The sequence below is a fragment of the Rattus norvegicus genome, chromosome 8, assembly GCF_021556685.1.
Source record: "Rattus norvegicus strain SHRSP/BbbUtx chromosome 8, alternate assembly SHRSP_T2T, whole genome shotgun sequence".
NCBI lineage: Eukaryota > Metazoa > Chordata > Mammalia > Rodentia > Muridae > Rattus > Rattus norvegicus.
Window position 1 is genome coordinate 97,281,972 of NC_141541.1, and position 25,549 is coordinate 97,307,520.

The 25,549-nt window shown below is 42.1% G+C and overlaps 1 protein-coding gene across 18 annotated transcripts in view; it reads right to left on the bottom strand.

The window, feature by feature from the left end:
- The window catches only part of Syncrip-ps2 (synaptotagmin binding, cytoplasmic RNA interacting protein, pseudogene 2), a 30,070-nt gene extending 16,071 nt beyond the window's left edge, over positions 1-13,999 (bottom strand). For 4 of the 18 annotated variants that reach the window (XM_087564185.1, XM_087564184.1, XM_087564176.1 and 1 more), the window contains exons 1-6: positions 13,528-13,952; positions 12,079-12,238; positions 8,406-8,519; positions 8,131-8,307; positions 4,317-4,382; positions 3,143-3,270 (exon numbers count right to left, since the gene is read on the bottom strand). In XM_087564185.1, coding sequence (XP_087420311.1) covers positions 3,143-3,270; positions 4,317-4,382; positions 8,131-8,307; positions 8,406-8,519; positions 12,079-12,096 — 503 coding nt within the window. In that variant the 5' untranslated portion in view covers positions 12,097-12,238; positions 13,528-13,952. The other 14 variants (XM_087564186.1, XM_087564177.1, XM_087564182.1 and 11 more) reach the window with 10 other exon arrangements.
- Positions 14,000-25,549: the final 11,550 nt, after the last annotated feature.

The window sequence follows — 25,549 nt, forward strand, 5'->3', positions numbered from 1 at the left end:
TTTGAACAATGAAATTTTCAAAATAAGGATAAAAAAAAAAAAACTCATGTTGGGACTGGAAAGATGTTAAAGATATTTGCTGCTCTTGCAGAGCACCTGACTGGGGAGGGGATCCAACACCCTCTTCTGGCCTCCATGGGCCCTTGTATGCATACAGTGCACATACACTCATATAAACAAAAAGTAAAATCCTTAAAGAAAAACATTTTATAAAACTCTTTAATGATCTAGTATATTGTAACAAAGAGTATTTTTTTAATAGTACTGATACTTAAAACTTAAGACACACTGAGCATTGGTGGTGCACACCTTTAATCCCAGAACATGGGAGGCAGAGGCAAGCTGATTTTTTGAGTTTATGGCCAACTTGATCTACAGAACAAGTTCCAGGACAGCCAGGGCAACACAAAGAAACACTGTCTCAAAAATGAAAATAGAAAAATTAAAACAGAGAAGAAACCCAGACACATATTATTCATCTAAAAGTGACAGTTCCAAAATATGCAAACAATCTTTTTCTTGAAGTAATTTTACTTTATTTATTTTGGGAAAAAGGACCATGCAGCCACAGCTCACATGGTAGAACTTGAAAACAGAAACAGACATGGTTCTCTCTTTCCTTCCATCATGTGCATTTCAAGAATGGAACTTGGGTTGTCAAACTTGGCAGCAAGCACCTTACTTGCTAGTTCATCTCACCAACTCTCAAAATAATTCCCCTGTTTACATACACCCCATTCATAAAGGCACAGCTATTCCCTAGGACAACAATGGACATAAAAAATGCTCTTCTAGTACAATAGGCTTTTAGACTAGGATTTTGTTTTTCAAGACACAGTTTCCTCTTTTCAGTCCTGACTATCCTGAAACTTGCTCTATAGACCAGCCTGGCCTTGATGTCACAGAAAGGTCTACCTGACTCATTATCTGGAGTGCTGGGATTAAAGATGTATATCACCACCACCTGCCTTTATAGAGTACGATTTTTATTCTAGCATAATGACTAGTAAATTATCTTCTTTCTGAACTGAAGGAATAAAAGCCAAATGCTAATCAATGTAATGATAATGATTCTGTTCCCACTCCTACCAACGGTACATATGGTAATGTCTAGGGAAATGACTGGGCACTACACTATCTAGAAAAGGCAAGAGATGTTACTGTCTTACAATGAAAACACACATACAAACCCAAACCATCAGCAATCAAAAGAGAAGCCACTGTCTGTGTAGTAACAGACTCAAAACTGTCATGTGGATTTACAAACAGATGTTACTGCTTTTATCAAGTCACAAATGTAGCTTTATAATCACAATCTAAAATAATTTCTTATATTCTGATGCCACTTTAATAAACTATCTGTCTTCTAAGAAAATATGGACCTCTCAATGCATAGAGATATTTACTGGTTTAAGTATTAAAACTCAAAACTCTTATAGTCCACCACCTCCAAAACTTCTTTAACTCTTAAAAAGTATAGATCACAGTGATATAAGATATCTTAAACATTCAGTTTGATCCCAACTGAGCATTTAAGAGATTAAGATCCACACTGGAGAGGTGTAGCTCAGAGGTTAAAAGCACTGTCTGCTTTTCCAGAGATTCTGAGTTCAATTCTCAGCAATCACACACATGGTGGCTCACAACCATCTATACTATGATCTGGTGCCCTCTTCTGGCCTGCAGGAATACATGCAGGCAGAATGCTGAATACATAATAAATCCTTTTTTTCCAGAAAATACCTCATCTGATTGGAGGTTATTTAACTGTAAACTGGAAGGTGGCCACTTCTTTATTAAATGCCAAGTACCTTTCTCCCTAATAATTTGTCAAGTGTAATCTTCAACTCCTAGACTCGGCAAAGTTTCCCATACTCTTGAAAAAATGTGTGTGTATTATCCAGGTACATGTCCCAGTATGCACCAAAGGCTGACTTATGTTCTAAACTAAGTCTCCAGGCTTGATGGTCAAAACAGCCTTCTTACCAACATCTACTTTTCTTTGTTCATTTTTTTCCTAAAGAAAAAAGATTTTTGTTGTGTTTGTGCACACACAAATACCAATGTGTATATGGAGGAATGAGGACAGCTTTTTTTTCCTTTTTCTTTTCTTCGGAGCTGGGGACCGAACCCAGGGCCTTGCGCTTGCTAGGCAAGTGCTCTACCTGAGCTAAATCCCCAACCCCATGAGGACAGCTTTTAAGAGTGAGCTTTCTCTTTACCACATGGACAACCAAACTCTAGTCAACAGGTTTAACAGCAAGTTCCCTTACCCACTGAGCAATCTTATGGGCCCTCCTTTATTTCCTTATACGCACAAGTATCTTCTTATAGGCCCTTTACAAAGGTGTCTCCTACCAATACAATTCATCACACATCTATTTTTAAGACATTTTTTAAAAATTTCGTGGATGTATGCACCAATGTCCATGCACACAAGTACTGAGATAGGCATCAGAATGAGCTACTGTTGTACAGAAGATTATGATATACCAGACATTGATGTTAGGAATTCAATTCTGGTCCTTTAAAAGTTCAGCAAACATTTTTAACCACTGAGCCATGTTCTAATATTTACTGTGATTTATACTCATTTCAAAATGTCTATTCATTATCATATGCAATGTATTTGTGAATGTCTCTGTATCTCTTCGATACAAAGTTAACAATCCAATAAAAGATTTAATATTCTACTCCTCTCCAAGAAATCTCAAGTAGGCATGATGGGTCAAACCTTTAATCCTGGCCCTTAGGAGGTAGATCTCTTGAGTTCTAGGCCAGCTAGTGCAACAGTGAAACCCAATCACAAAAAAAAAAAAAAAAAGAAAATTGAGACAGGCCTGTTCCCTACATCCTTTTACCAAAACTATGAAGTCATAGATGACTAAGATGCATGGTATTGTCAAGAGAACATGCATTAACATTAATTCCCTTTCCTTACTTGATCAAAGTATCAGCTGCTTGGAATTGTCACAAATATGTTCAGCAGCAACACTTATTTAGATCTGTGGCATTATTATATTACACAAAATTCTTTATTCAAATTGTTTTTCACAGGTAGGTAGTTCATAGATTTGATGTTTCATTAACATACCAAAATTACACATATATAATTTTCTTTAAATTATAAAATTTTACTCACATTTGATTCTTTGCTGCTTGCCTCTGAGCTTTACTTTCTTTCCTCTTCTTATCTGGTGACTTAGCAAAAACAACTTTAATATTTTCTCCCTCCAAGTCTTTACCATGCATTTCTTCCATAATTTCTTCCTTTAAAAAAAGATGATGATGGGGTTGGGGATTTAGCTCAGTGGTAGAGTGCTTGCCTAGGAAGCGCAAGGCCCTGGGTTCGGTCCCCAGCTCCGAAAAAAAGAACAACAACAACAAAAAAAAAAAAGGGGGTGGGGATTTGGCTCAGTGGTAGAGCGCTTGCCTAGGAAGCGCAAGGCCCTGGGTTCGGTCCCCAGCTCCAAAAACAAGAAAGAAAAAAAAAAAAAGATGATGATATATGTCAAAGAAAGCCTTTCAAAATAATAATTTCAAATTTTAAAAGTATTTATCAGGGGCTGGAGAGATGGCTCAGTAGTTAAGAACACTGACTACTCTTCCAGAGGTCCTGAGTTCAAATCCCAACAACCACATGGTGGCTCACAACCATCAGTAATGGGGATCTGATGCCTTGTTCTGGTGTGTCTGAAGACAGCTACAGTGTACTCATATACATTAAATAAATAAATCTTTAAAAAAAAAAGTATTTATCATTAACTCTGAAAGCTTTGGTCATTAGATAAATGACTAGACTCTATCCTCTTCACAATTTTTACTTTAAAGAAAGATTTGCTTAATTGGATTTTTTTGTTTTTCAAGATCAGTTTCCTTTGTGTATCCTTGGCCATCCTAGAACTCACTGCTTCTGTAGATTGTTTCTGCTGGCTTTGGACTCTCTGCCTCCCAAGTCCTGGGATTAAAGGCATGTACCACCACCACTGCCCAGCTTGAATGGATTTCTTTTTTTTTTTTTTTAAATATTTTATTTGTTTATTATATATTATGATTACACTGTCACTATCTTCAGACACACCAGAAGAGGGCATCAGACTCGTTTCAGATGGTTGTGAGCCACCATGTGGTTGCTGGGATTTGAACTCAGGACCTTGGGAAGAGCAGTCGGTGCTCTTAACCACTGAGCCATCTCTCCAGCCCTTGAATGGATTTCATAACCTGGACTTTGCCTCCAACTCGTAAAGCATACAGACGTTAATACTAAAAATGTTGGTCTAATTTAGATGCCTATGGAGTGTCTACCACTTATTTACCTTGACAGCACCATCTCTCTCTTCTGTTACAGTGTTGGCAAGGTTGCTTACAAACAGCACTTTTACCTGGAATTAAAAAAAAAAAAAAAAAAAAAATCAAATTCCAAGAGTTCAATTTCCAAAAGCATTTAACCAACTCTATCAATTGAATTACAACCATTTTAAGAACATAAGTTTTTAGCTCCTCTAGATAAATACCAAGGAGTGAGATTGCTGGTCAAAAACAAGTTATACTTTGAAAAGTGCTGTTATCATTAGTAAGTTAAAACTAGAGTAAAACCACACATATATTGGGATTACAACTTTAATACAAACATGTGAGAAACATAGAGCAACAGAAACTTAAATCATCCAGCCCATGTAGAAGACAGTCCTTTACAAAACTAAATTCTATGAAAGAGAGTTCTATTTTCATTTCTATGCACACACATTTTTTTTATACACATTTCTTAGTATAGATCTCTAATCACTTGGTAAACTACATTTTTACCATCAGAAACCATCACTTAAAACAATGCATACAATTTTTTGGTGTTTTCTCTCATGCTCTTTTTAGCTCCACCAAAAACATCTGAACTATCATTACCTTTGCCATAACTTCAGGATCAGGATCTTTAATAGGATCAGCCCATTCAACAGTTCCAACATTTCCCCAGACTTTAACTTTACCACTCATTAGCCTACGCCTTGCCTGGGCAGCTGTTTTATGATCTTCATATTCAAGAAAGCAAAAGCCTGTTTTTTTTCTTGTTATCAGGTTGGTGGTATAAAATGACATCTGTGAGACCCTTTAAAATTAAGCAAACATTCCAGAAAAACAATTAGCAAAAACTTTAACAGCAAAAACCTTGTTTACTAACATACTATTTAAGTACAAATGAGAAATAACCTTATTTTCTAGACACTTTGTCAAAAGATGATTTTTTTTTTAGAAACTAGATTATTTTATTAGAAAGGATCAAAGATACCCATTTTCCATACTCTCAACAGTTAGGCAGTTGAAACAGGTCATTGAGTTTTAAACCAACCTTAACTACATAATGAAAACATACTTTCAAAAGACCCCAAATCTTTCCAAATCAAACCTGCCCAAGTATTCTAAGCCAACAAAAGCACAGTTTTTTAACTAGCCCCAAGGACCATTTTAATTCCACTAAATACAAAGGAATAAAAATCATATAATTTAGAAAAATGTCAGCAAACGTTGCCACACATGGTTAAACTAATTCATTACAATAAAAGAGTGTCACACTAAAAAGAATCCAGGTCTTCAGCATAAGCAAAACATTACCAATAAACTACATCTACAGTGCTTGGTTTTTATGTGTTTCTGAATAAAGGTTCCACTATTTTGCCAGTTCTAAAATTTATTTAAAAGACCATTTTTTTCTGCCCTCAACTCTCAATGGCATTACTTCAAAGGAAAGCAGTAGATAATACTGCTACTACCAAACACTTTTCTATGTTTCTAAAGACTTAACAGAAATAAACACTATAGGCAAACAAACAATTCAAAAACAATGATACCATATTAACATATCTCTGCTTATATAGCACACATTCCTCCTTAATATCTAAGAATTAACAACACCTAATGAACAGAAATACAAGAGACTTGCAACAACTTTTCCGATTAGATTCAAATTCCAACCATGTTCCTAAATCTGATTTTGTCTTCTGTCTAAAAATTTCACACAGGGGCTCATACAGCAGTCGGGCCTCAGTTCATTGTACATCAGAACACGACCTTGAACTTCCAGCTACCTTGCCTCCTCTTCCCATGCACTTGAATGACAGGTGTGCCTAGACACCATACCTGGCTTTATGCAGTGATGGGAATCAAACATAAGGTTTTGTCAATGCTAGGTAAACACACTAAACCTGCAGTCTTAAATCAGCTTAAATGCCAGGAAATTATTCCCCTAAACCTCTATGTGCACTTACTTTTTTTTTCTTTAAGTGAGTGTATATACATGTTTACTTGAATATATCTGTGCCTGATGCCTGCAAAGGCCAAAAGACAGGGTTGAGAGCCATCAAGTAGGGCTTAGAAATCCAACTGTAGTTGGATTTCTAAAAAAATGACTGTAAACATCCCCAATTTCAAAAATAAGACTAAATGAAAGCATAGTGGTGTATGCATTTAGTCATACTACTACTACAGCAGGTGGTTCTCTGAGTTCCAAGGCAGCCAGAGCTACATAATAAGACTCAGTACCCAAAACAAAAAAACCAAACAAAACAAAAAAACCAAACAAAAATCTCAGAAAACTGTTTTAACCTCAAATAACCTATTTTATCCTCTTTAAAATTTTTCAGGAGAGGGTTGGGGATTTAGCTCAGTGGTAGAGCGCTTGCCTAGCAAGCGCAAGGCCCTGGGTTCGGTCCCCAGCTCCGAAAAAAAGAAAAAAAGAAAAGGAAAAAAAAATTTTTTTTCAGGAGAAATCAACCTGAAGACTTTAAATTTGTTTAGATTCCATTAAAAAGGTAAGCCAAATTTAACAAATATCTGGCACAATGAGTTGTCCTCAGAAATGATACAATCAGGTCTGTGGAAGAAGAGATAGGAAGATCTCTAGAAGTTATAACCCTGGCCTATATCATCAAGTAGGCCAGAGCTACAAACAAAGCAACACAGTCCTGAATTTTAACTGATACCTGGATCTTAAACTTTTTTTTTATAATTTTTCTTTTTTCTTTTTTTCAGAGATGGGGACTGAACCCAGGGCCTTGCACTTGCCCAAGCGCTCTACCACTGAGCTAAATCCCCAACCCCTTTTTTATAATTCTTAATTACATCACTTCCCTTTCCCTCCCTGCAATTCCTCAGGTATACACTCCCTTGCTTACTCTCAAGTTAATAGCTTTTATTTCTTCAATTACTGCTGTTGCTATTGGGGTGTGTTTCTTTCCTACTGTATATTCCTATTGGGTTTCTTGCCACCACACCACAGGGGCCTCAATCATGACAGTCCTCATGCCTCAGTACAGAAATTCAGAGCTACTACACCCTGGCTCAATCTTTTTGATTCAAAGAATTAAAAGAAAAAAATTCTGTTAAATATTTCATAATTTTATACACTTTTAAATGTTAGGAAATTTAGGTTCTCACCAAACATCTGCTTGTTTTTAAATCAAACATTCCCGCTCACAAAAAAAATACTTTATGATGCTGGGGATTTAGCTCAGTGGTAGAGTGCTTACCTAGGAAGCGCAAGGCCCTGGGTTCTGTCCCCAACTCCGAAAAAAAGAACCAAAAAAAAAACCAAAACTTTATGTTGCTACCTAGAAATATATCATCCTGGTATGTTCTGTGAATTTTAACTGTACTGTCTTTTTATTTTAAGTGTATGGGTGTTTGGTCCACATACTTGTACACCACATGCATGCCTGGCGTCACCAGAAGGGGGCATCAAATCCCCAAGAACTAGAGTTTCAGATGGTTTTGAGTTGCCCTGTGGGTACTCAAGAGTTGAGTGTGGGGCCTCGGGAAGAACAGCCAGTGTTTCTAAGAGCTGTCTTATTTATTTACTTATTTAAAATAAATGGGTGTTTTGTGAATTTGTGATGAAGGAAAAATGTGGTCTAAGAAAAATTCTCATATTCCTTTAATTTTACCCAGAGCTATCCAAAGCCAGAAGCACAAACTAGAAATTCCGTACCATCTACAGATTCTGAATCTTATCAAATACCCCTTCTATAATGCATATACACAGGAAAACACGGCACTTCAAAAACCACCAGATAAAACACATTAAGCAAAAACTGACATTAAGCCTAGAGAAAAAGGAGAAGAAAAAAACAAAAAACTTACCAGTTTAACAGCCTCTTGTGCTGCTTCTTTTGTACAAAAAGTGACAAAGGCATAACCTCTGTTGAGACCAGTAAGTGGATCCATCATTAAACGAAGATCCCATATAGGTCCAGCTTTCTCAAACAATGGAACAAGCTCATCTTCAAACAGATCTCTGGGGATCTTCCCCACAAATATCTGAAAATTAAATATGAATTCACAATCATGGACAATTCTTTAGAAACTAGAGCTGTATTTTTTTTTACTACAAATGGTGTAAGTTTAAGGTTCTTTACCTCAGTGCCAACAGAAGGCTGCTGACCTGAATAAACAGAATCTGGAGGTGGCCCCCCATACTTCCTCTGACCTGTAGTCACATCAAGAGTGTAGCCTGTTCTTTCCAAAAGTGCCTTTAAAAAGTTCAAAATGTTGTTAATGCTTCATTTAAAATACACAGATTTTTAGTAATTAAGTCAATCCCATTCAAATATTACCAATCTTAGCAACATTGCTCCATGCAAATGAGTAAGATCTGTTTTAGAATTCTCCCTTTTTACATGAAATATCTAATTAAAAAAGGCATTCTCTGTTTCATGTAACCTACAATCAAAATTTCAGAATCCTACGAATATCATTTTTTTTTTTGGTTCTTTTTTCGGAGCTGGGGACCAAACCCAGGGCCTTGTGCTTCCTAGGCAAGCGCTCTACCACTGAGCTAAATCCCCAGCCCATGAATATCATTGTTATTGGCCAATTAATTGCTGAGCAATAAAAATTAAATCAATCCATCAGCAACTTCTAAAATAGATAGATAGATAGATAGATATAGATATAGATATATAGACTCTGATAAGAAAAACCTCATTAAAAGCAGATTCCAGCATTCAAGAGGCTGGGGCCAGTGGATCTCTGTGAGTGCAAGGCCAGCCTGGTCTACAGAGACAGAGTTCCAGAACAACCAGGGCTACACTGAGAAATTCTTGTCTCAAAAAACAGGCACGAGAACACAAAGGAGGGGGGGAGAGAACACCTCATTAAAAATACAACAATTTGATTACTATCAAACTCTATTTCTTATCCAATAAACACTTTTACCCCACCCAAAGACACACAATACCATTTGTGGGCATTTTGTCACCTCCAAAGATACCACTCCAACCCTTAACACCCCTTAAATCACATCTATAAACGTGGGAGGCTATATGAAAAGCTTTTCTATTATTTGCTGTCAAAGTGTTGTGTACCACAAATAGCATGGCTCATTCAGAAGAAAAGCAGCCAAAATGATTTTGAAAAACAGTAAGAAACTACAATCATAGAACTTTTATCTCCCTCAACTTGTTAAAACTAATAACTCATTTTACTCAATTAGGGGTTTTTCTACATCCATTATTACAGGTAAAAGTGACAAAAAGGACATGTGTAACCTGTTTAGCCAAATAAGTCCAAAAGTCCAGTTCCCTATCAACCATGACAGTTCTCTAAGTAACAAAACTATTGTATTAACTAGTTGACAATTCAAAATAAGGACCATATGATAAAACTTATCAAAATGTTGTTAAATGACTGGAGACTAAGTCACCTTAATCTCCCAAAATTTCATCTTTTTCACTCATATGAAACTGTGGGAACTATGTATTATTTGTTTGATGTAATGTATCTCCCCAAAAAATATATAAAAAAATTTATAAAAATATATCAATTTTTGGGCTGGGGATTTAGCTCAGTGGTAGAGCGCTTACCTAGGAAGCGCAAGGCCCTAGGTTCGGTCCCCAGCTCCGAAAAAAAGAACCAAAAAAAAAAAAAAAAAAAAAATCAATTTTAAAATTATTTATAAACTTTTAACAGTTTCACAAAAAAACTGTATGATCTAAATGGCTTTTTCATTACTCAAATTTACTCAAAGGTATAACTCTTATGAAGGAAGGGCTGGAGAAATGCCTCAGTGGTTAAGAGCATTGAGGCTCTATGTTCAAATCCAAATACCAACTCTTCAGAAATTCTTACTAATTCCCCAATCGTACTGGCATAATTGCAATAGAGATTATAAACCCCATTTTTATTGGACATTCACAATCATGTGTAAAAACTCACACTGTTGACAAACAACATCATACTCCAATCTTGTCCACATGATCTAGGCTTCCTTTTCCAATAGAGGTATAATACCACACATTTATGCCCTTCTTAGCAACTGCTTTTCTTAAACCATAGCTCTTGCCTCAAGAAGTGGTACATTACTAAAAACTAAACTATACTCTTTGAACTTTACCTAACTCACCAAGAACACTACCTAAATGAGGCCATTTAACCTTCTACATGACCTTAAAACCAACCAACGTGCAACAAAAGAAAGGTTCACTCCCAACCAATTGTACTTGCTTACCAAAATTGGTTTTAGAAATAACTGTCCTTCATAACCCAAGAAAAGAAACAATACTAAATTCTAAATTCATTGGGACACTGGCCTCCTAAAGGGAAAAAAAAAAGCAGCCAGCCAATCTGCTCCCAGTTTTGTTTATCAGTAATCTGTAAACATTTAGACTTAACCACCTCTTTAAGTGTTTCTGACAATTTGTAAGTGACAGCACACACAGGTTGTAACAGTAGTGGCCAGACAAAATGCAGTGACTTTCAAAATCCAAAACAAAACTGGACTCAAGTCTTTTCAAAGTGTACTCATTAGAAGACAATAACCTTAGGGGAAAAAAAATATATATATATACACACACTTCAGGAATATTTGACAAAGCTCCTAAATAGCTGAGAAGGACATAAAGCTGCAGAAAGTTTTAAAAGCATATCTTAACCTTCGCCTCATATGGTGCTTTACCAGAGTCTGCTACTTTGGTCCCTTGTTTCTCTCTGCTTGTAAGTTTTCATTCATGACTCCACATAAAGAGACATTTTTTTTCTGTAAAGAAATTTCCCATTCATATTTAACATTAGTATGTTTATATCTAATAAATTTAAATGAACACATCAAAAATATTCATTTTTAATTCTTTCTACACTGACATATAATTAACATTATCTGAACATGAGAGAGATCACTGTCTTTGAACTGTTGAAGCACTCACTGCCAATGCGCAGTCTTCATTGAACTCTTTTCTTTTTTTTTTTGGTTCTTTTTTTCGGAGCTGGGGACCGAACCCAGGGCCTTGCGCTTCCTAGGTAAGTGCTCTATCACTGAGCTAAATCCCCAGCCCCTTCATTGAACTCTTTTAAAGCTTCGATAGCTCTCTCATCTAAATCACTATGTGCAACTAGCCCTGGAGAAGAAAAAGTTTAGTGAGTTATCATCTTTTAAATTTTCTAAACTATTTCTTCAGAGTCCTGTATTTACCCATACAGGTACACATATGACAATGGTTCTACCTACCCTCCTTATCCTCCCCTCCTCTACATAATGAAACACCTACTTTAGCCATAAGTCCTCTCAACCACAGAAGGAGTCAACCTATTTTACATCCTGTTTTGTGTTCGAGTAGTCCTGAACACTCAATATTTCTACAGTAAATATATAAGCCTACAAATCCTAAAGTCAACCAACAAAACACCAAGCCTAACAACTGAACCTCTCCTCAATGTCAAGTACCACTAGAAAAAAGGAGCCACCACACCGAGAAAGACAAGAGAACTAGCCTAGAGTTACCAAGTTATTAAACAAGAATCATGCTATAAAAATACCTCAAAAAGTCACATGGGCTGCTCTCAACATTCAGCAGCTGTTGCTACTATCATATACTTATCCATCAGGCCAGACAGCCTTCCCCTAGGGAGGTCTATCCCCTCATTTCATCCCTCCCTCTACACTCTACCTCAAACCTAAATTAACCAACTATCAGAACAAGGCCAAGCTCCAGTTCCCACGTTTATTGGAAACCACAAAAAGTTGCTATTTTAGCTCAAAGTCAGAAATCCAATAGAAAAATTTCATAATGTAATTTTGCAAGTGTTAGTTCTTACCTGCAACGTAAATTTCATCTAGTTTTTCAGCAACTTTCTGTGGTAAACCAGCATCAAGCAATGTCTGAAAATTTTCTGAATGGATAACTGCTGAAGTAGTATCCATGGGCTCTTCAGTACCATTTCCATTAACATGTTCTGTAGCCATGTTTCCAGAGATCTGTTCAAACGCAATAAGCAAAATTAAACTAGGATCTTCAAACAGAATAGAATGACAGTCCCAATCTTTACTTTCTCTACCACTTGACTACAACCAGTCAGCCTGAGCCTCCCTTGAAAGAAACCTTAAAGTCACTATCGCCTGACAAGCCAGATTGTGGAGCCCGGGGTACAGAAGGACCGATTCACTATTTTCTTCCTGAGCACCACCCCTCACTTCACCTGCTAACTAACACTCACTGAGAAAAACCTTATTACAAATGAAGCCCAATCAGCACAGCGACCGGCCCAGCCTGCCACACGCAGCACTTCCAAAACGGAGAATAAGGTGTGTGAAGCAAGCAACGCTGGGCTTGTCTCTCTCCAAGGTAAACCAGAAAGTGCGCTTTTCCCGCCTGCCGCTTATAGATCAGTAACAACAGCCAGCGAAGAACAAAGCGCTCACACAAGCCACCTTCCCACCACCCAATTCCTCCACCCTTCACCCCCACACCCCAAAGCCCGCCCCCGACTCCGCACCCGGAGCGGCAGCAACGCCACTGCAGCCGCCAGGAGCCCATTAGAAACACGTGCTCTGCGCCTTCAAATGTCCTACAACTTCCTTCAACGGAAACCCACCGAGTACCAGGCCAAGACCGTCATGACCGCCTCCCAACATCAACCCGCAATCGGGGTCCGAGCCCCCCGAACACTGCAGCCGCACATCTCGCCCCTCAAAAGCGAGGCCGCGGCGGCGCCAGGCCACGGGCTCTCCCCGCCCCCCAGCGCCGCCGTCTCCGCCGTGACACATGACTCTCCGCCCCGGGCGCTCCCGTGCGCCCGCGACCCCCAGCCTCCCGCACCCCACGGTGCAGTGGCTGCGGCGCCGAGGCCGACAGCCCGCGCCGGGAGGGCGTTCCGCCGCCAAGCACACGCCCGCGGGAGCCGAGCACCGCCCAAGCCCGCCGGCCGGTCGCGGGACAGCACCCGCGCCTCTCCGCCCACTCCCGCGCCGCCGGCCACGACAGCACCAAGTCCGCCGCCGCTCCCGATCCGCTCGGGCCACGGGGCTGCCGAGGCGCCTCCTCCCGGAGCGCCGCAGACAAAGCCCAGACCCGGCAGCACATGGAGAGGAGGAAGTGGCGGCGCGACCGCGGCCTACTCTCTCGCAGCCCCGGCCAACGTGCTCTTCTCCCCCTTGGAATCCATTTTCCAGAAAAGCCGGTTTCTCCCCGCGCCGCCCTCCCCCAAGCACCCTCCAAAATGTCACGGAGCTCCGACCCCCAAGTCCCGGGTGCCGGCGGTCGTTACCTCCCCGCGGGGCTGGGGCCGTGGAATCCTGTCCGACCGGGTCCGACTGTGTCCGGCGCGAGTGGAGCTGTTGTAAAAAGGCGGCCGAAGCTCTCGCCGCTGGCAGCAAACCGGGTCCAGTTCCACTCGCCTCCGAGCGCGCGCCCCCGCGCGACCCCCTTCCCTCCCCTCCCTGGCGCGTCCGCTTCTCTCACTCCTCCCTCAGCCCCTGCCCTCCTACAGCTCCTCCTTCTCCCCTTGCCACCTCCGGTGGCCGTGGGCCGCCCTGTCCTCTCGGCCTTCGTCCTTCCTTCCCTGCACCTCCTCCCCCAGCTTCCCAACTCCGGCCCGCAGCCGCCTCAGGAACGAGTGGCCGCCCTTCTCCTCTCTGGCTCTCTGGGCTGGTTCCCAGTCCCCGCCGAGTCGCTCCAACTCTGTCACGCTCTGACGTGAACACGCAGCCGTCGCCTCAGGACGCGCGCCCGTGGGCCCCGCCTCTCGCCCCGCCCTAGCTTCTGGTTGGGGGGAAGAGACCCCGCCCTTCCGCCAGGGCCGCTCGAATCCGGGAGTCACCCGCGGGGAGCCCCGGCTTCGGTGCCTGGACAATGGGGCATCCCGCGGCCCGGCGCGCGCCGTCCTCGGCTTCCACGAATACCCTGGGCAAAGGGAGGGGCGCCGCGGGTTCGCGAGGAAATCCCAGTTCCTCCCACCCGGGGATGACACCGAGGCCAGATTTGGAAGCTTAACCGGCCCGGTGGTGTTGGATTGTGCAATATTCCGTTTCTGTCCCTGGCCTTTTAAGCCGTTAATTCTTCCTCCTGGCACACTTTGAACAACTTGAAGCAGCACAAAGCTGCGTGATTAGGACAACTGTGAGGAAAATGTGTTTCTTTTCAAGCATCTTGGCAATTAAATGTTCTGTGAAGTGACATTTCCTTTGTAACCATTTACTAGGGACAAGAAAGACAAGACAAAGGCGTTTGTGTCTCAGGCGATATGGATACTAATTTTATCCAGAACAACTGTATTGAAAAATAACATGCTTTTTGCAAAAAATATACATATATATATGTGTGTGTGTGTGTTTATATATATTTAGAAAGCTATGTGGATGATCCCGCTTGATCTCCAACATCTCCCCCCACCAAAAACAAAAAGTTAGACTCAGGAGAAGATCCTAGACTGCCTGTATCTGCCTTTCCCCGCCCCCTCACAACCCCCTGGAGATCTGCCCGCCTGGGATGACCTTGACTTTCTCTGAGCCTCCCTCCACCTCCCAAGGGTTGGGACTGACTTTCTGTAGCTACATCCCAAACCGGAGAGCTCAAATCTCTAAGCTTCCCGTATTAAAAAGATTTATTTATTTATTGTATATGAGTACACCGTAGCTTTCTTCAGACACACCAGAAGAGGGTATCAGGTCTCATTACAGATGGTTGTGAGCCACCACGTAGTTGCTGGGATTTGAACTCAGGACCTCTGGAATAGAGGTCAGTGCTCTTAACCACTGACCCATCTCTCCAGCCTCAGCTCCCCACTTTAGCTGCTTAGCCAACCACAGCTGTCTTCTCCACAGTTCTGGCATTTCTAAGGTAGTTCAAACTGAAGAACCTACTGAAAAGTGGTTGATACTCTGGGCAGAACTTAATTAAAAAAAAAGAATTCAGATGTACTCTCTACTCTCTACTAAACACCCCCTCCTTTTCTTTTACATTTTAAAACTTTTTTATTTATATTTATTCAATTTATTTTTTTAGAAGAATTGGTGCAGTGCATTATTTTCCCCGAATGGTCTCAAACTCTTAGGCTCAAACTACCCTCCTGTGTCAGCCTCCCAAGTAGCAGGAACAGCAAGCAAACGTCACCACACCAGCTCATTTAGCACCTTTCAGAAAGAAACACTAGTGTCATTACGCTCCTGGCATTCTGGTTCTTGATGTAATTCCAATATAGGGAAATCCCGATAAGATAAAACCTGAACTGGGCCAGGCGTGCTAGGACACACCTTTAATCCCAGACTTGAGAGACAGAGGCAGGCAGGATTTCAGTGAATTTAGAGTTAGCCATGTCTATATAACAAGCTTCAAGTCAGGTAGGGGCTACATAGTGAGACACTGTATCAGAAGAAATTTAAAAAAAGACTGAGCAGATGATTTTTTATATGGTTTTATTTGTTTTTATCGTGGGTTTTTTATTTGTTTGTTTCTTTGAGACAGGGTTTCTCTGTGTCATCCTGACTTGTTCTGGAACTTGGTTTTTTTTTTTTTTTTTTTTTTTTTCTTTTCTTTTTTTCGGAGCTGGGGACCCAACCAGCTAGGCAAGCGCTCTACCACTGAGCTAAATCCCCAACCCCGTTCTGGAACTTGTTGTATAGATCAGGTTAGCCTCTAACTCAGAGACCTGCCTGCCTCTCCCGCCCAAGTGCTGAGATAAAGATGTGCACCACCATCTCCCAGTGGCTTTATGGGATTTAAAAAAGAATAAAAATATATGAAAGTGCTGGTATGAGAAGTACCAGGAAATATGTCTTGTTTCTGTGAGTGAAATCTCTTTAGTATTTAATAAAGACTTCATGCTGCATTATGCCATAGAATAATAGACCGACAGCCGAAATCTGCTATCGAATGAAATGTAGACTTTCTCATCTTAGACTGCTATTTCTTTGTTTAACAATCATCGTTGCCCGGCTGGAGCGAAGGCTCAGTGGTGAAGAGCACTGACTGGTCTTCCAGAGGTCCTGAGTTCAATTCCCAGCAACCACATGGTGGCTCACCAACCCTCTGTAATGAGATCTGGTGCCCTATTTTGGTGTGCTTTACATCTTAAATGTCCTATAAACTTCATTCACCAAAGCCTCAGCTTCCTCTATCACGGTGCTGTTGAGAGATGGTGGAAACCGTAGGGAGTGAGATGGAGAACACAGGTCTTTGAGGTCATATACTTGCAGGTACATTGGGGGCCTTCCTTTTCCTTACTCGTGCTTCTCGGTTCCAAGCTATGAGCTGCCTTTGTCTGTGTTCTGTGTCCCCTTAAATGCATCACCACACCACACACCTCTGAAAACAATGAGACAAGTAAATCTTTCTGCCTTTTAAAATCGTTTTGGGGCTGGAGAGATGGCTCAGTGGTTAAGAGCACTGACTGCTCTTCCAGAGGTCCTGAGTTCAAATCCCAGCAACCACACGGTGGCTCACAATCATCTCTAATGAAAGCTGATGCCCTCTGATGGTGTGTCTGAAGACAGCTACAGTGTACTTATATATAACAAATAAATACATCTTTAAGGATCATCATAAAGTTAAGAAGACTTGAGAACTAGCTTTGTGGAAGACTTTTGGAGACTACTGTAAGCAGAACTTGATGGGTGATTTTGGTGTGAGCTCAGAAGACCAGTGCTGGCAGGAATTCACTCAGTAGAGAGCATGCTTATAGGGTTTCAGAAGGAAACAAGACCTTTATGGGAATCACTGTAGCAAATAACACTCCCTCATGCCCTGAGACTTTGTAAGAGGGGGAGTTAAATGTGACAGGCTAATTAGCCTCCCAGAGGAAATCTTCTACATAGTCCAACATTTGTGACTTGACAGAGATATTGTTGAATGACTAGAAGGAGCATTGTAAACAGAAACCAGAAAAGAAAAACTTCAGCAAGAATAAAAGGTATTTAAAGTTGAAAACAAACTGGGTAGGGTGATGCATTCCTTTAATCCCAGAAGAGGCAGGCAAATCTCTAAAAGTTTGAGACCAGTCTGATCTACAGAGAGAGACCAACCGGGTTGACATAGGGAGACTCTTTTTCAAAAATGAAGAAACAAAAAATAATAATAAAGTCGAAAACAAGGAGAGTGTGGTGGTTAAAGCTATTGACACCACTAATAGAAGTAAAATAATGTACACTCTAACACTGGGAGAGATTTCAAGAGAAGTTTCAGAACTCAGCAAAACCTCACCCTCTGTAGGCATAAAGGCATAACATTGTCAATTCATCTGAAAGACTTAGCTTTGAGAAGTGTGCTCGCTCTGAAAAGCTCTCAGGGAGAACTTTCCCTCGGGATGGAGATCCTCTAACTCCAAAGACCAGACCGAGACACCACAGGATGCAATCAGCAAGAGGATTTGGTTTATTGTCGGGATACACAGGCACAGGCACCTGCGGGCGCTTCAGTCACTCGGGGGACTGGCGCGCCCCACGGAACCAAGGATGGGCTTTTATAGGATTTTGGGGAGCAGAAGCAAGCATACAGAAGCAGATGCATGGTTACAGGGATATAATTGGTGGATTCTAATATGGCAAGGGTTTAGCCCGGGGGCAAGTTTCCTAGCTACCTTTCTGAAACATAACGGCTGACTCGGCCCCCCAAGGGTTCAGCCCGGGGGCAAGTTTCTTAGCTACCTTCTTGGAACATAACGACTGACTCGGCCCCCCACCAGGGTGTGGGACCTCTCCCAGGGCTTTTTTTCATTGTCAGGTGCTCAACCGAAGTCGTCCTGTTGCCAGGCCTTCAACCAAACATATCTTGCTTGGCAGCCGCTGTGTACTCAGTGTTCTAACCTTTCCCTGAACCAGTCATCTTAAGTACAGCCTTGCAAAATGGCGTTACTGCTGCTAAGCTGGGGTCTTTCAGCTCTAGGGTGTCCTGTTCTCACAGGGTCATTTGGGAAAGCGTTTCCTTATATACTGTTTGTGCTGGTTGAGATTTTGTTTGTTTTTATCAACTTCACACAAACTAGGACGACCTGGGAAGAGAAAACATTGAGAAAATGCTTCCCTCAGATTGGCCTGTATTCAAGTCTGTTGGGTATATTCTTACTTCACTGTGGGCAGTGCCATGCCTGGACAGGTGGCCCGGGGTTGTATAAGAAAGTAGGCTTGAGGGCTGAGGAGATGGCTCCCCTGTTAAAAGTTAGGCTCACAACCAAATCATCACAAGAAGGCAGGCTGAGCAAGCCATGGAGAGCAAGTCAGGAAGCAGCATCCCTCTGTTGTCTGTGTTTCAGTTGCTACCTCCCTGTCCCAGCCTTATTTGAATTCCTTTCTTGACATCCCTCAATAAACCTTTTTCTCTCCATATTGCCTTCAGTCATAGTGTTTATCACAGCATTAGAAAACAAACCAAGACACCACCATCTAGGCTCTGATGCTGTGATATTGTGGTCCAGAGGGTGGGGGCAGTGTAGGTTAATGCCCAAGCTGGCAGCAGTCTTCAGTCCTCGGTGTTATTCACATGATGCCTATTTTGCAAACATGCAGAACACAAGAATTGTGAGTTCAGGGAGGCTTCCACCTGGACTTCAAAGTAACTAGTAAGAAGCTATGTAACATGTAGCAGGATTGGAGTCCTTCTGATGGGAAATGTCTGAAGCTATGAGAGTGAGCTCACCAGTACAATGGAGAAGTCAGTAAGCTAGAGATACCAGGTAAGAAAGACCTGCTGATAAGAGCTATGGGCTAAGTCACAGAAAGAGAACAGTGGCTGCAGTGGGAAAGCTCACAGGCATGGGCGAGCCCCAACCCTGGATATTGGACCCAGAGCCATAGACACTTAGCTTTGCCTTGCTTAGGCTCTTGTCTCCCTGCTTCCCATAATCACTCTGTATTTTCAATTCTCCCTTATATATAGTGTCTATCCTACCCTTTTAGATTGAACATATATTGATTTCCTAGTTTCTGGGGCTTTAAAGTTAGGAGTTAGTATGGAGTTTCTGGGGAGAACTGGAGCTTTTAACTTTGCTTTTGAGGTAGGGTTTTTCTGTGTAGTCCTGGTTGTCTTCAAACTCAGAGATCTGCCTCCCTCTGCCTCCCCAGTGCTGGCATTAAAGTCCTGTAGCACCATTCACGGCTGAATGTGTACTTTTGTACAGTAACAGAATTGTTGAAATCAGAGGGAAGGGATAATCCGTTTATTGTACATTGAATAGTTATACCTTGTTAGGCAGCACTGTGAGCTTGTTGTTAGCTTTGTTTTAAAGCATCTTTTCTTTTTTTTTTTTTTTTTTTTTTTGGTTCTTTTTTTTTCGGAGCTGGGGACCGAACCCAGGGCCTTGCGCTTCCTAGGTAAGCGCTCTACCACTGAGCTAAATCCCCAGCCCCTAAAGCATCTTTTCATGACCCCTGCAGTCCTGGGCTGTCAACTACAACTCAGGCTGCACCTTCACCAGTGGCCTTCCATGGCCCCTCATCGTACTGAGCCTCAGCTGCTCTTCATGACCCCTTCATGCTTTCAAAACCAGTACCACCTGGTTGACTCTTACACATCACCAAGGCCAGCTGCAGCATGAGGTACAACCTTGGCCATCTCTGGAACATAGCTTTGTGCTCTCAGAAAAACACTTCCCAGAAGATTTCACCTCAGTGATGCTGGTCTCTTCTTAATCACTGCTAATTTCTTAGGTCCAGATAACCAGCATCAATTGTCCCAGTAGTCCCTTCTATTCTGGACTCTGAAGCCGGAGCCATGTGGCCAAAGCTGCCTATTTCTGCCGCTTGCTGGGGTTGGAACACGTCCTCCTTGTTCTAGTACAATATCACTAGTTTTCTGTTTTCCAACTGCCTCAGCTTGGCTGTCCTGGAACAGGCTCTGTAGGATTGACCTTCAACTCTGAGATCTACATGGCTCTGTCTCCTTAATGTTGGGATCATAGTCATGTGCCACCATACCCGGACTTCAGCTTTTCCCTACTTGGAACTTGGTTTATACCAGGCTGGCCTTGAACTCAGAGGTCTGCTTGCCTCTGTCTCTTGGGATTAAAGGTGTGTACCACCAAGCTTGGACCTAAACTTAGCTGAATCTTGCCCCATAGTCACCACTCCCTTAATCTGTTTATGTCCCTGAACATAGGATTCAGTTCCATTTCACTTCCTGGTGCCCTTTTATTCCTTGGACCATATATTTTATATTTTTCCTTTCTAAGCTTCTTCCTTTTCACTAAGATGCTGTTCATATGACTAAATCAGAGAACAAAGCCTCTGCTGGACTTTTTTTTGAGACTTCCTGGGACAAGCTTATTCGAACTACTACAACCCATATACATAAAGGAGAGGAGGGGGAAGAGGAAGAGGAGGAGGTGGAGGAGGAGGAGGAGAGCGGTGACATTATGATTATGTCTGTACATTTTAATTATTTACTAAAATAAATCAGTAAAAACAATCTCACCTTCTGTCTGGTTTCCCACTGGGATCCTTGGTATTGCAAAGACCTTTCATTTACAGTTTTGATATAGATAAGGTTGTTTATCAGTATCATATTCTAAACTATCACGAACTCACTAATTGGAACATTGTATTTAGCTTTCTTGTCCATGTGATAAAACACCTGGGACCCCATCTGGCTTAGAGTGACTGCAAGCCTTGTGCATACTGCCACAGTCTCTGCAAGTTCATGTGTGTTTCAGTCCTGCTATGTCTGAAAGAACTACTTCTTTGCTGTCATCCATCCACTCTGACTTTTAGAATCTTTCCACTCTCTTTTCACACACTTCCATGAGCCCTAAGGGGAGGGATTTAATGAAGACATCTCAGGACTGAGTGCTTTCTAGGCACTTCTTAATCCACCGAGTTTGGCAGTCAGTATTAGCCATCTTAAGGCCAACATTCATGAAGGAGACACCCAAACACCTTTGCAATTCAGACCCCATGGCCTCTAAAGGCTCATGTACTATAGATCATGCAATTTATTCTCTCTTCAAGAGTCTCAGGCTGGAGAGATGGCACTGACTGCTCTTCCAGAGGTCCTGAGTTCAATTCCCAGCAACCACATGGTGGCTCATAACCATCTGTAATGAGATCTGGTGCCCTCTTCTAGTCTGCAGTCACATATGCAGGCAGAATGCTGTACATAAAATAAATAAAATAAATCTTAAAAAAAAAGAGTCTCGGGGTTGGGGATTTAGCTCAGTGGTAGAGCGCTTGCCTAGGAAGCGCAAGGCCCTGGGTTCGATCCCCAGCTCCGGAAAAAAAAAAAAAAAAAAAAAAAGAGTCTCAAAGCCAAAACAGTTTCAACATCATTCAATGGTTCAAATCTAGCAGGGCGTGGTGGTGCATTCCTTTAATTCCAGCTCTCTGGGGGCAGAGGCAGATCTCTGTGAGATTAATGTGAGCCTCTTCTATAAAGTGAGTTCTAGGACATCCAGACAACCAGAGCTGTTACACAGAAAAACCTCATCTTGAAAAAAAAAAGTTCAAATCTCCTCTGAGACTCAAAGCCAATACTTGGTGTTCTCTCTCTCTCTCTCTCTCTCTCTCTCTCTCTCTCTCTCTCTCCCTCTCTCTCTCTTTCTTACACACACACACACACACACACACACACACACACACACACACACACAGAGAGAGACAGAGAGACAGACAGTGAGAGACAGAGAGAACAGTCCCTGCCCCTTAAAATACAATGACACAGACTAAGTATCCTTGTCCCCAAAGAGAAGAATGGAGGCATAGAAATCAGGACTGAAAATAAGAAAGACAAACAGTAAACTCTGTAGCTCCTTGCCTAGCATCTAGGGCACATGGAATGATACCCAAAGGGTTTAAGAAATGCCACCTCTGTGCCCTTGCCATTTATAGTTCACTCCTCCACTTACCCTCACAACTTCACACATCATCCTTTCAAGGGATGCCAACAGAAATCTCTACTATACAATGCATCATCTGGTTTCCCAGGGCTTTCCATATAATCAGTGGCCCCATAACCATTTCATTTCATTCATTCATCCGTCGATACACCCGCCCATCCATCCATCCGTCCATCCGTCCGTCCATCCGTCCGTCCGTCCATCCATCCATCCATCCATCCATCCATCCAGCCATTCATTTTGAGGAGGACTAAGGCTCATGTAGACAATGCTAACCGCAGTTGCTGTGTAGCCGGTCTTTAGGTTCTTTTTTTTTTTTTTTTTTTCGGAGCTGGGGACCGAACCCAGGGCCTTGCGCTTGCTAGGCAAGCGCTCTACCACTGAGCTAAATCCCCAACCCGTAGCCGGTCTTTAGATCTTCGTCCTTCTGCCTCCGTACCCCTAGTGCTGGTAATGCACACAGCTGCACCACTGTGACTGGCTGACCCCGTAATTCTTATATTCTGTGCACTCCCAAAGCCTGCAGTGCCGAGGCCAGCTGATAGCTAGAGCAGTAGCCAGTCACCCTTGGGTAATAGCTGCAGTGACTTTTGAGTGAGAGGATGGCCGAGCATGGAGAAATACTTCCCAGGTGGCCCTGTGCTATTAGGAGCTAAAGGCAGCCAGCAACATCCATGTGAGAGCCAGAATGTTGGAAGTGTCACATTTTCTTCACCAACTTAATCTGCCTGTCACACACAACCAACCACAGCCTTAGGTCATGAACAAACAAAGTGTCACATAGTGGTAAAACACAAAGTGTCACATAGTGGTAAAACAAAGCAAAGCAAAAATCCTGTTCACATTTTCCCCAAGACAATCCTTCTTCTCATTTGAAACCTCATGAGCAGTCTTTTCTATCCAAATTCTCATCAGCAGCCTGATTTTCAGGATTTTCACTGGACTCCCCATATAAGCTCTGTCTGCAACATTCTAAAGTTTTTCTACTGTCTAAGCTTTTCCAAATCACTCCCATCGATTCCAAAGGCTTCTACATCACACCATCAAAAATAGACCCATTAGCTAATCCTCTCGATAGATGCTCTTGCAGACACATCCAGAGGTGGGCTGAGATGATCTGCTAGGTACATTCAATTGATCCAGTCGAAACCTGTTCCATCTTCTGTTAGTGGGACACACTCCGAGAGAGCTCCTGGGTTCTTTTAACACAGCCCTGGTAGTTTTGCTTCCTTGGAGTTTCCTACAGAAAGTTATACCAAGCACGTACACACACATACACACATACACACACACACACACACACACACACACACACATACACACACACACATACACACACACACACTGCATGGTGTGTGTGTGTGTGTGTGTGTGTGTGTGTGTGTGTGTATACACTGTAGCTGTCTTAGACACCAGAAGACTGCATGGGATCCCATTACAGATGGTTGTGAGCCACCATGTGGTTGCTGGGAATTGGACTAAGGACCTCTAGAAGAGCAGTCAGTGCTCTAACCACTGAGCTATCTCTCCAGCCCGAGGATGATAACTCTTCTATATGAGAACCAGAACCTTTAGCCTCATTCTCTAGAATTTTGAATTCCTTGATTCTTTTTTTTTTCTTTTTTTCGGAGCTGGGGACCGAACCCAGGGCCCTGCGCTTGCTAGGCAAGCCCTCTACCACTGAGCTAAATCCCCAACCCCGAATTCCTTGATTCTTTTTTTTTTTTTTTTTTTTTTTGGTTCTTTTTTTCAGAGCTGGGGACCGAACCCAGGGCCTTGCGCTTCCTAGGCAAGCGCTCTACCACTGAGCCAAATCCCCAACCCCTGATTCTTATATTAGTACACCACTGCCCTGGTCTCCGAATGCCATGTACTTAAGTCTGACATAGATAGTAGTACCAGGAAATAATTATTAATCTAATTTTATTAATCTAATTGAGTCTTGCATTCAATAACCCCAAAGACCTTGGTCCTTCTCTGAAGATGCTGTTGGGGAACTGAAAAATGTAGGCAGTTAGTGTTAGTGTGCATGCGTGTGTGTGTGTGTGTGTGTGTGTGTGTGTGTGTGTGTGTGTGTGTGTACCAGATGGGGCAGGTGGGCTGAATCTGCTGACTTTGGTCTTTTTGTCTGAACCTATACAGGGCAAGAACATGATGCCTGTCAGAACAGCCTTGACTTCATAATCTTTTTTAAAGATTTATTTACTTGTTATATATAAGTACATTGTAGCTGTCTTCACACACACTGGAAGAGGGCGTCAGATCCCATTACAGATGGTTATGAGCCACCATGCAGTTGCTGGGATTTGAACTCAGAAACTCTGAAGAGCAGTCAGTGCTCTTACCCACTGAACCATCTTTCCAGCCCAACTTCATAATTTCCCTTCTTTGAATACCAGGGTTCTCTGCTAACCTCTCTGTGGGTTGAACAGGTTCTCCTACCTTTTTTTTTTTCTTTTTTTCAGAGCTGGGAACCGAACCCAGGGCCTTGAGCTTGCTAGGCAAGCGCTCTACCACTGAGCTAAATCCCCAACCCCATACCTGTGGTCTTTTACTTGGGGCATCAGGTCTACCTTTGGATGAGCTTTTGCTTCTTGCCATCCTGGGAGCTTCATGGCTGGAGCTGGGAGCTTGGTGCTTTGATCCTCTGTCTCCAAACTTGTAAGCTGTCTAGTCACCACTTCTGTGAATTTCTGAAACACCTCCGCTCTCTCCTTTGAGAGTCGAGTTGTTTTTAAGGCTAACACGTTTTTGCCAGGCCACAGAGAGAGGCAGCTTCTACCGCGCCATCTGACCAGAAGCCTTTTCTCTATTTCTGAGATAAGATGTCACAGTGAACTCAGGCTGACCTTGAATTCTAGACTGTCCTGTGCCTCAACCTAGAGTTACCGGGCTGTTTCAGCAGATCAGCTCTTTTCTTTTCTTTTCTTTGCTTTGTTTTATTTTTATAATTTGGCTCACAGCTCCTCCTGCTGTGAGTGCCATGAGTGGTAGGTAATAATCAAATAATACCTAATGTTGATAATGATATGTGCTGCTTTCTATGGAGAGGTCAAAACCTTTAAACATAATTATCGAACATCAATGCTGTGTAGTTAGTAAGGCGTGTGATATTTTCATTTTTAACATATGCATCCTCACTTGGGCCTTTCTGCTTGTTACACTTCTTACAGTCTGTAGATCGTATTCTAGGTCTTCTGTCCTTTTCGGTTAATATCCACTTATCAGTGAGGGCATACCATACATGTCTTTTGGGGTCTGGGTTACCTCACTCAGGATATTTTCTAATTCTATCCATCTGCCTGCAAATCTCATGATGTCCTCATTTTTGATAGATAAAGAGTCCTCCGTTGTGTAAATGAACCACATTTTCTGCATCCATTCTTTAATTGAGGGACAGAGTTGTTTCCAGTTTCTGGCTGTTACGAAAAAGACTGCTATGAACTTAGTGTAGCATGAGGTATGATGGAGC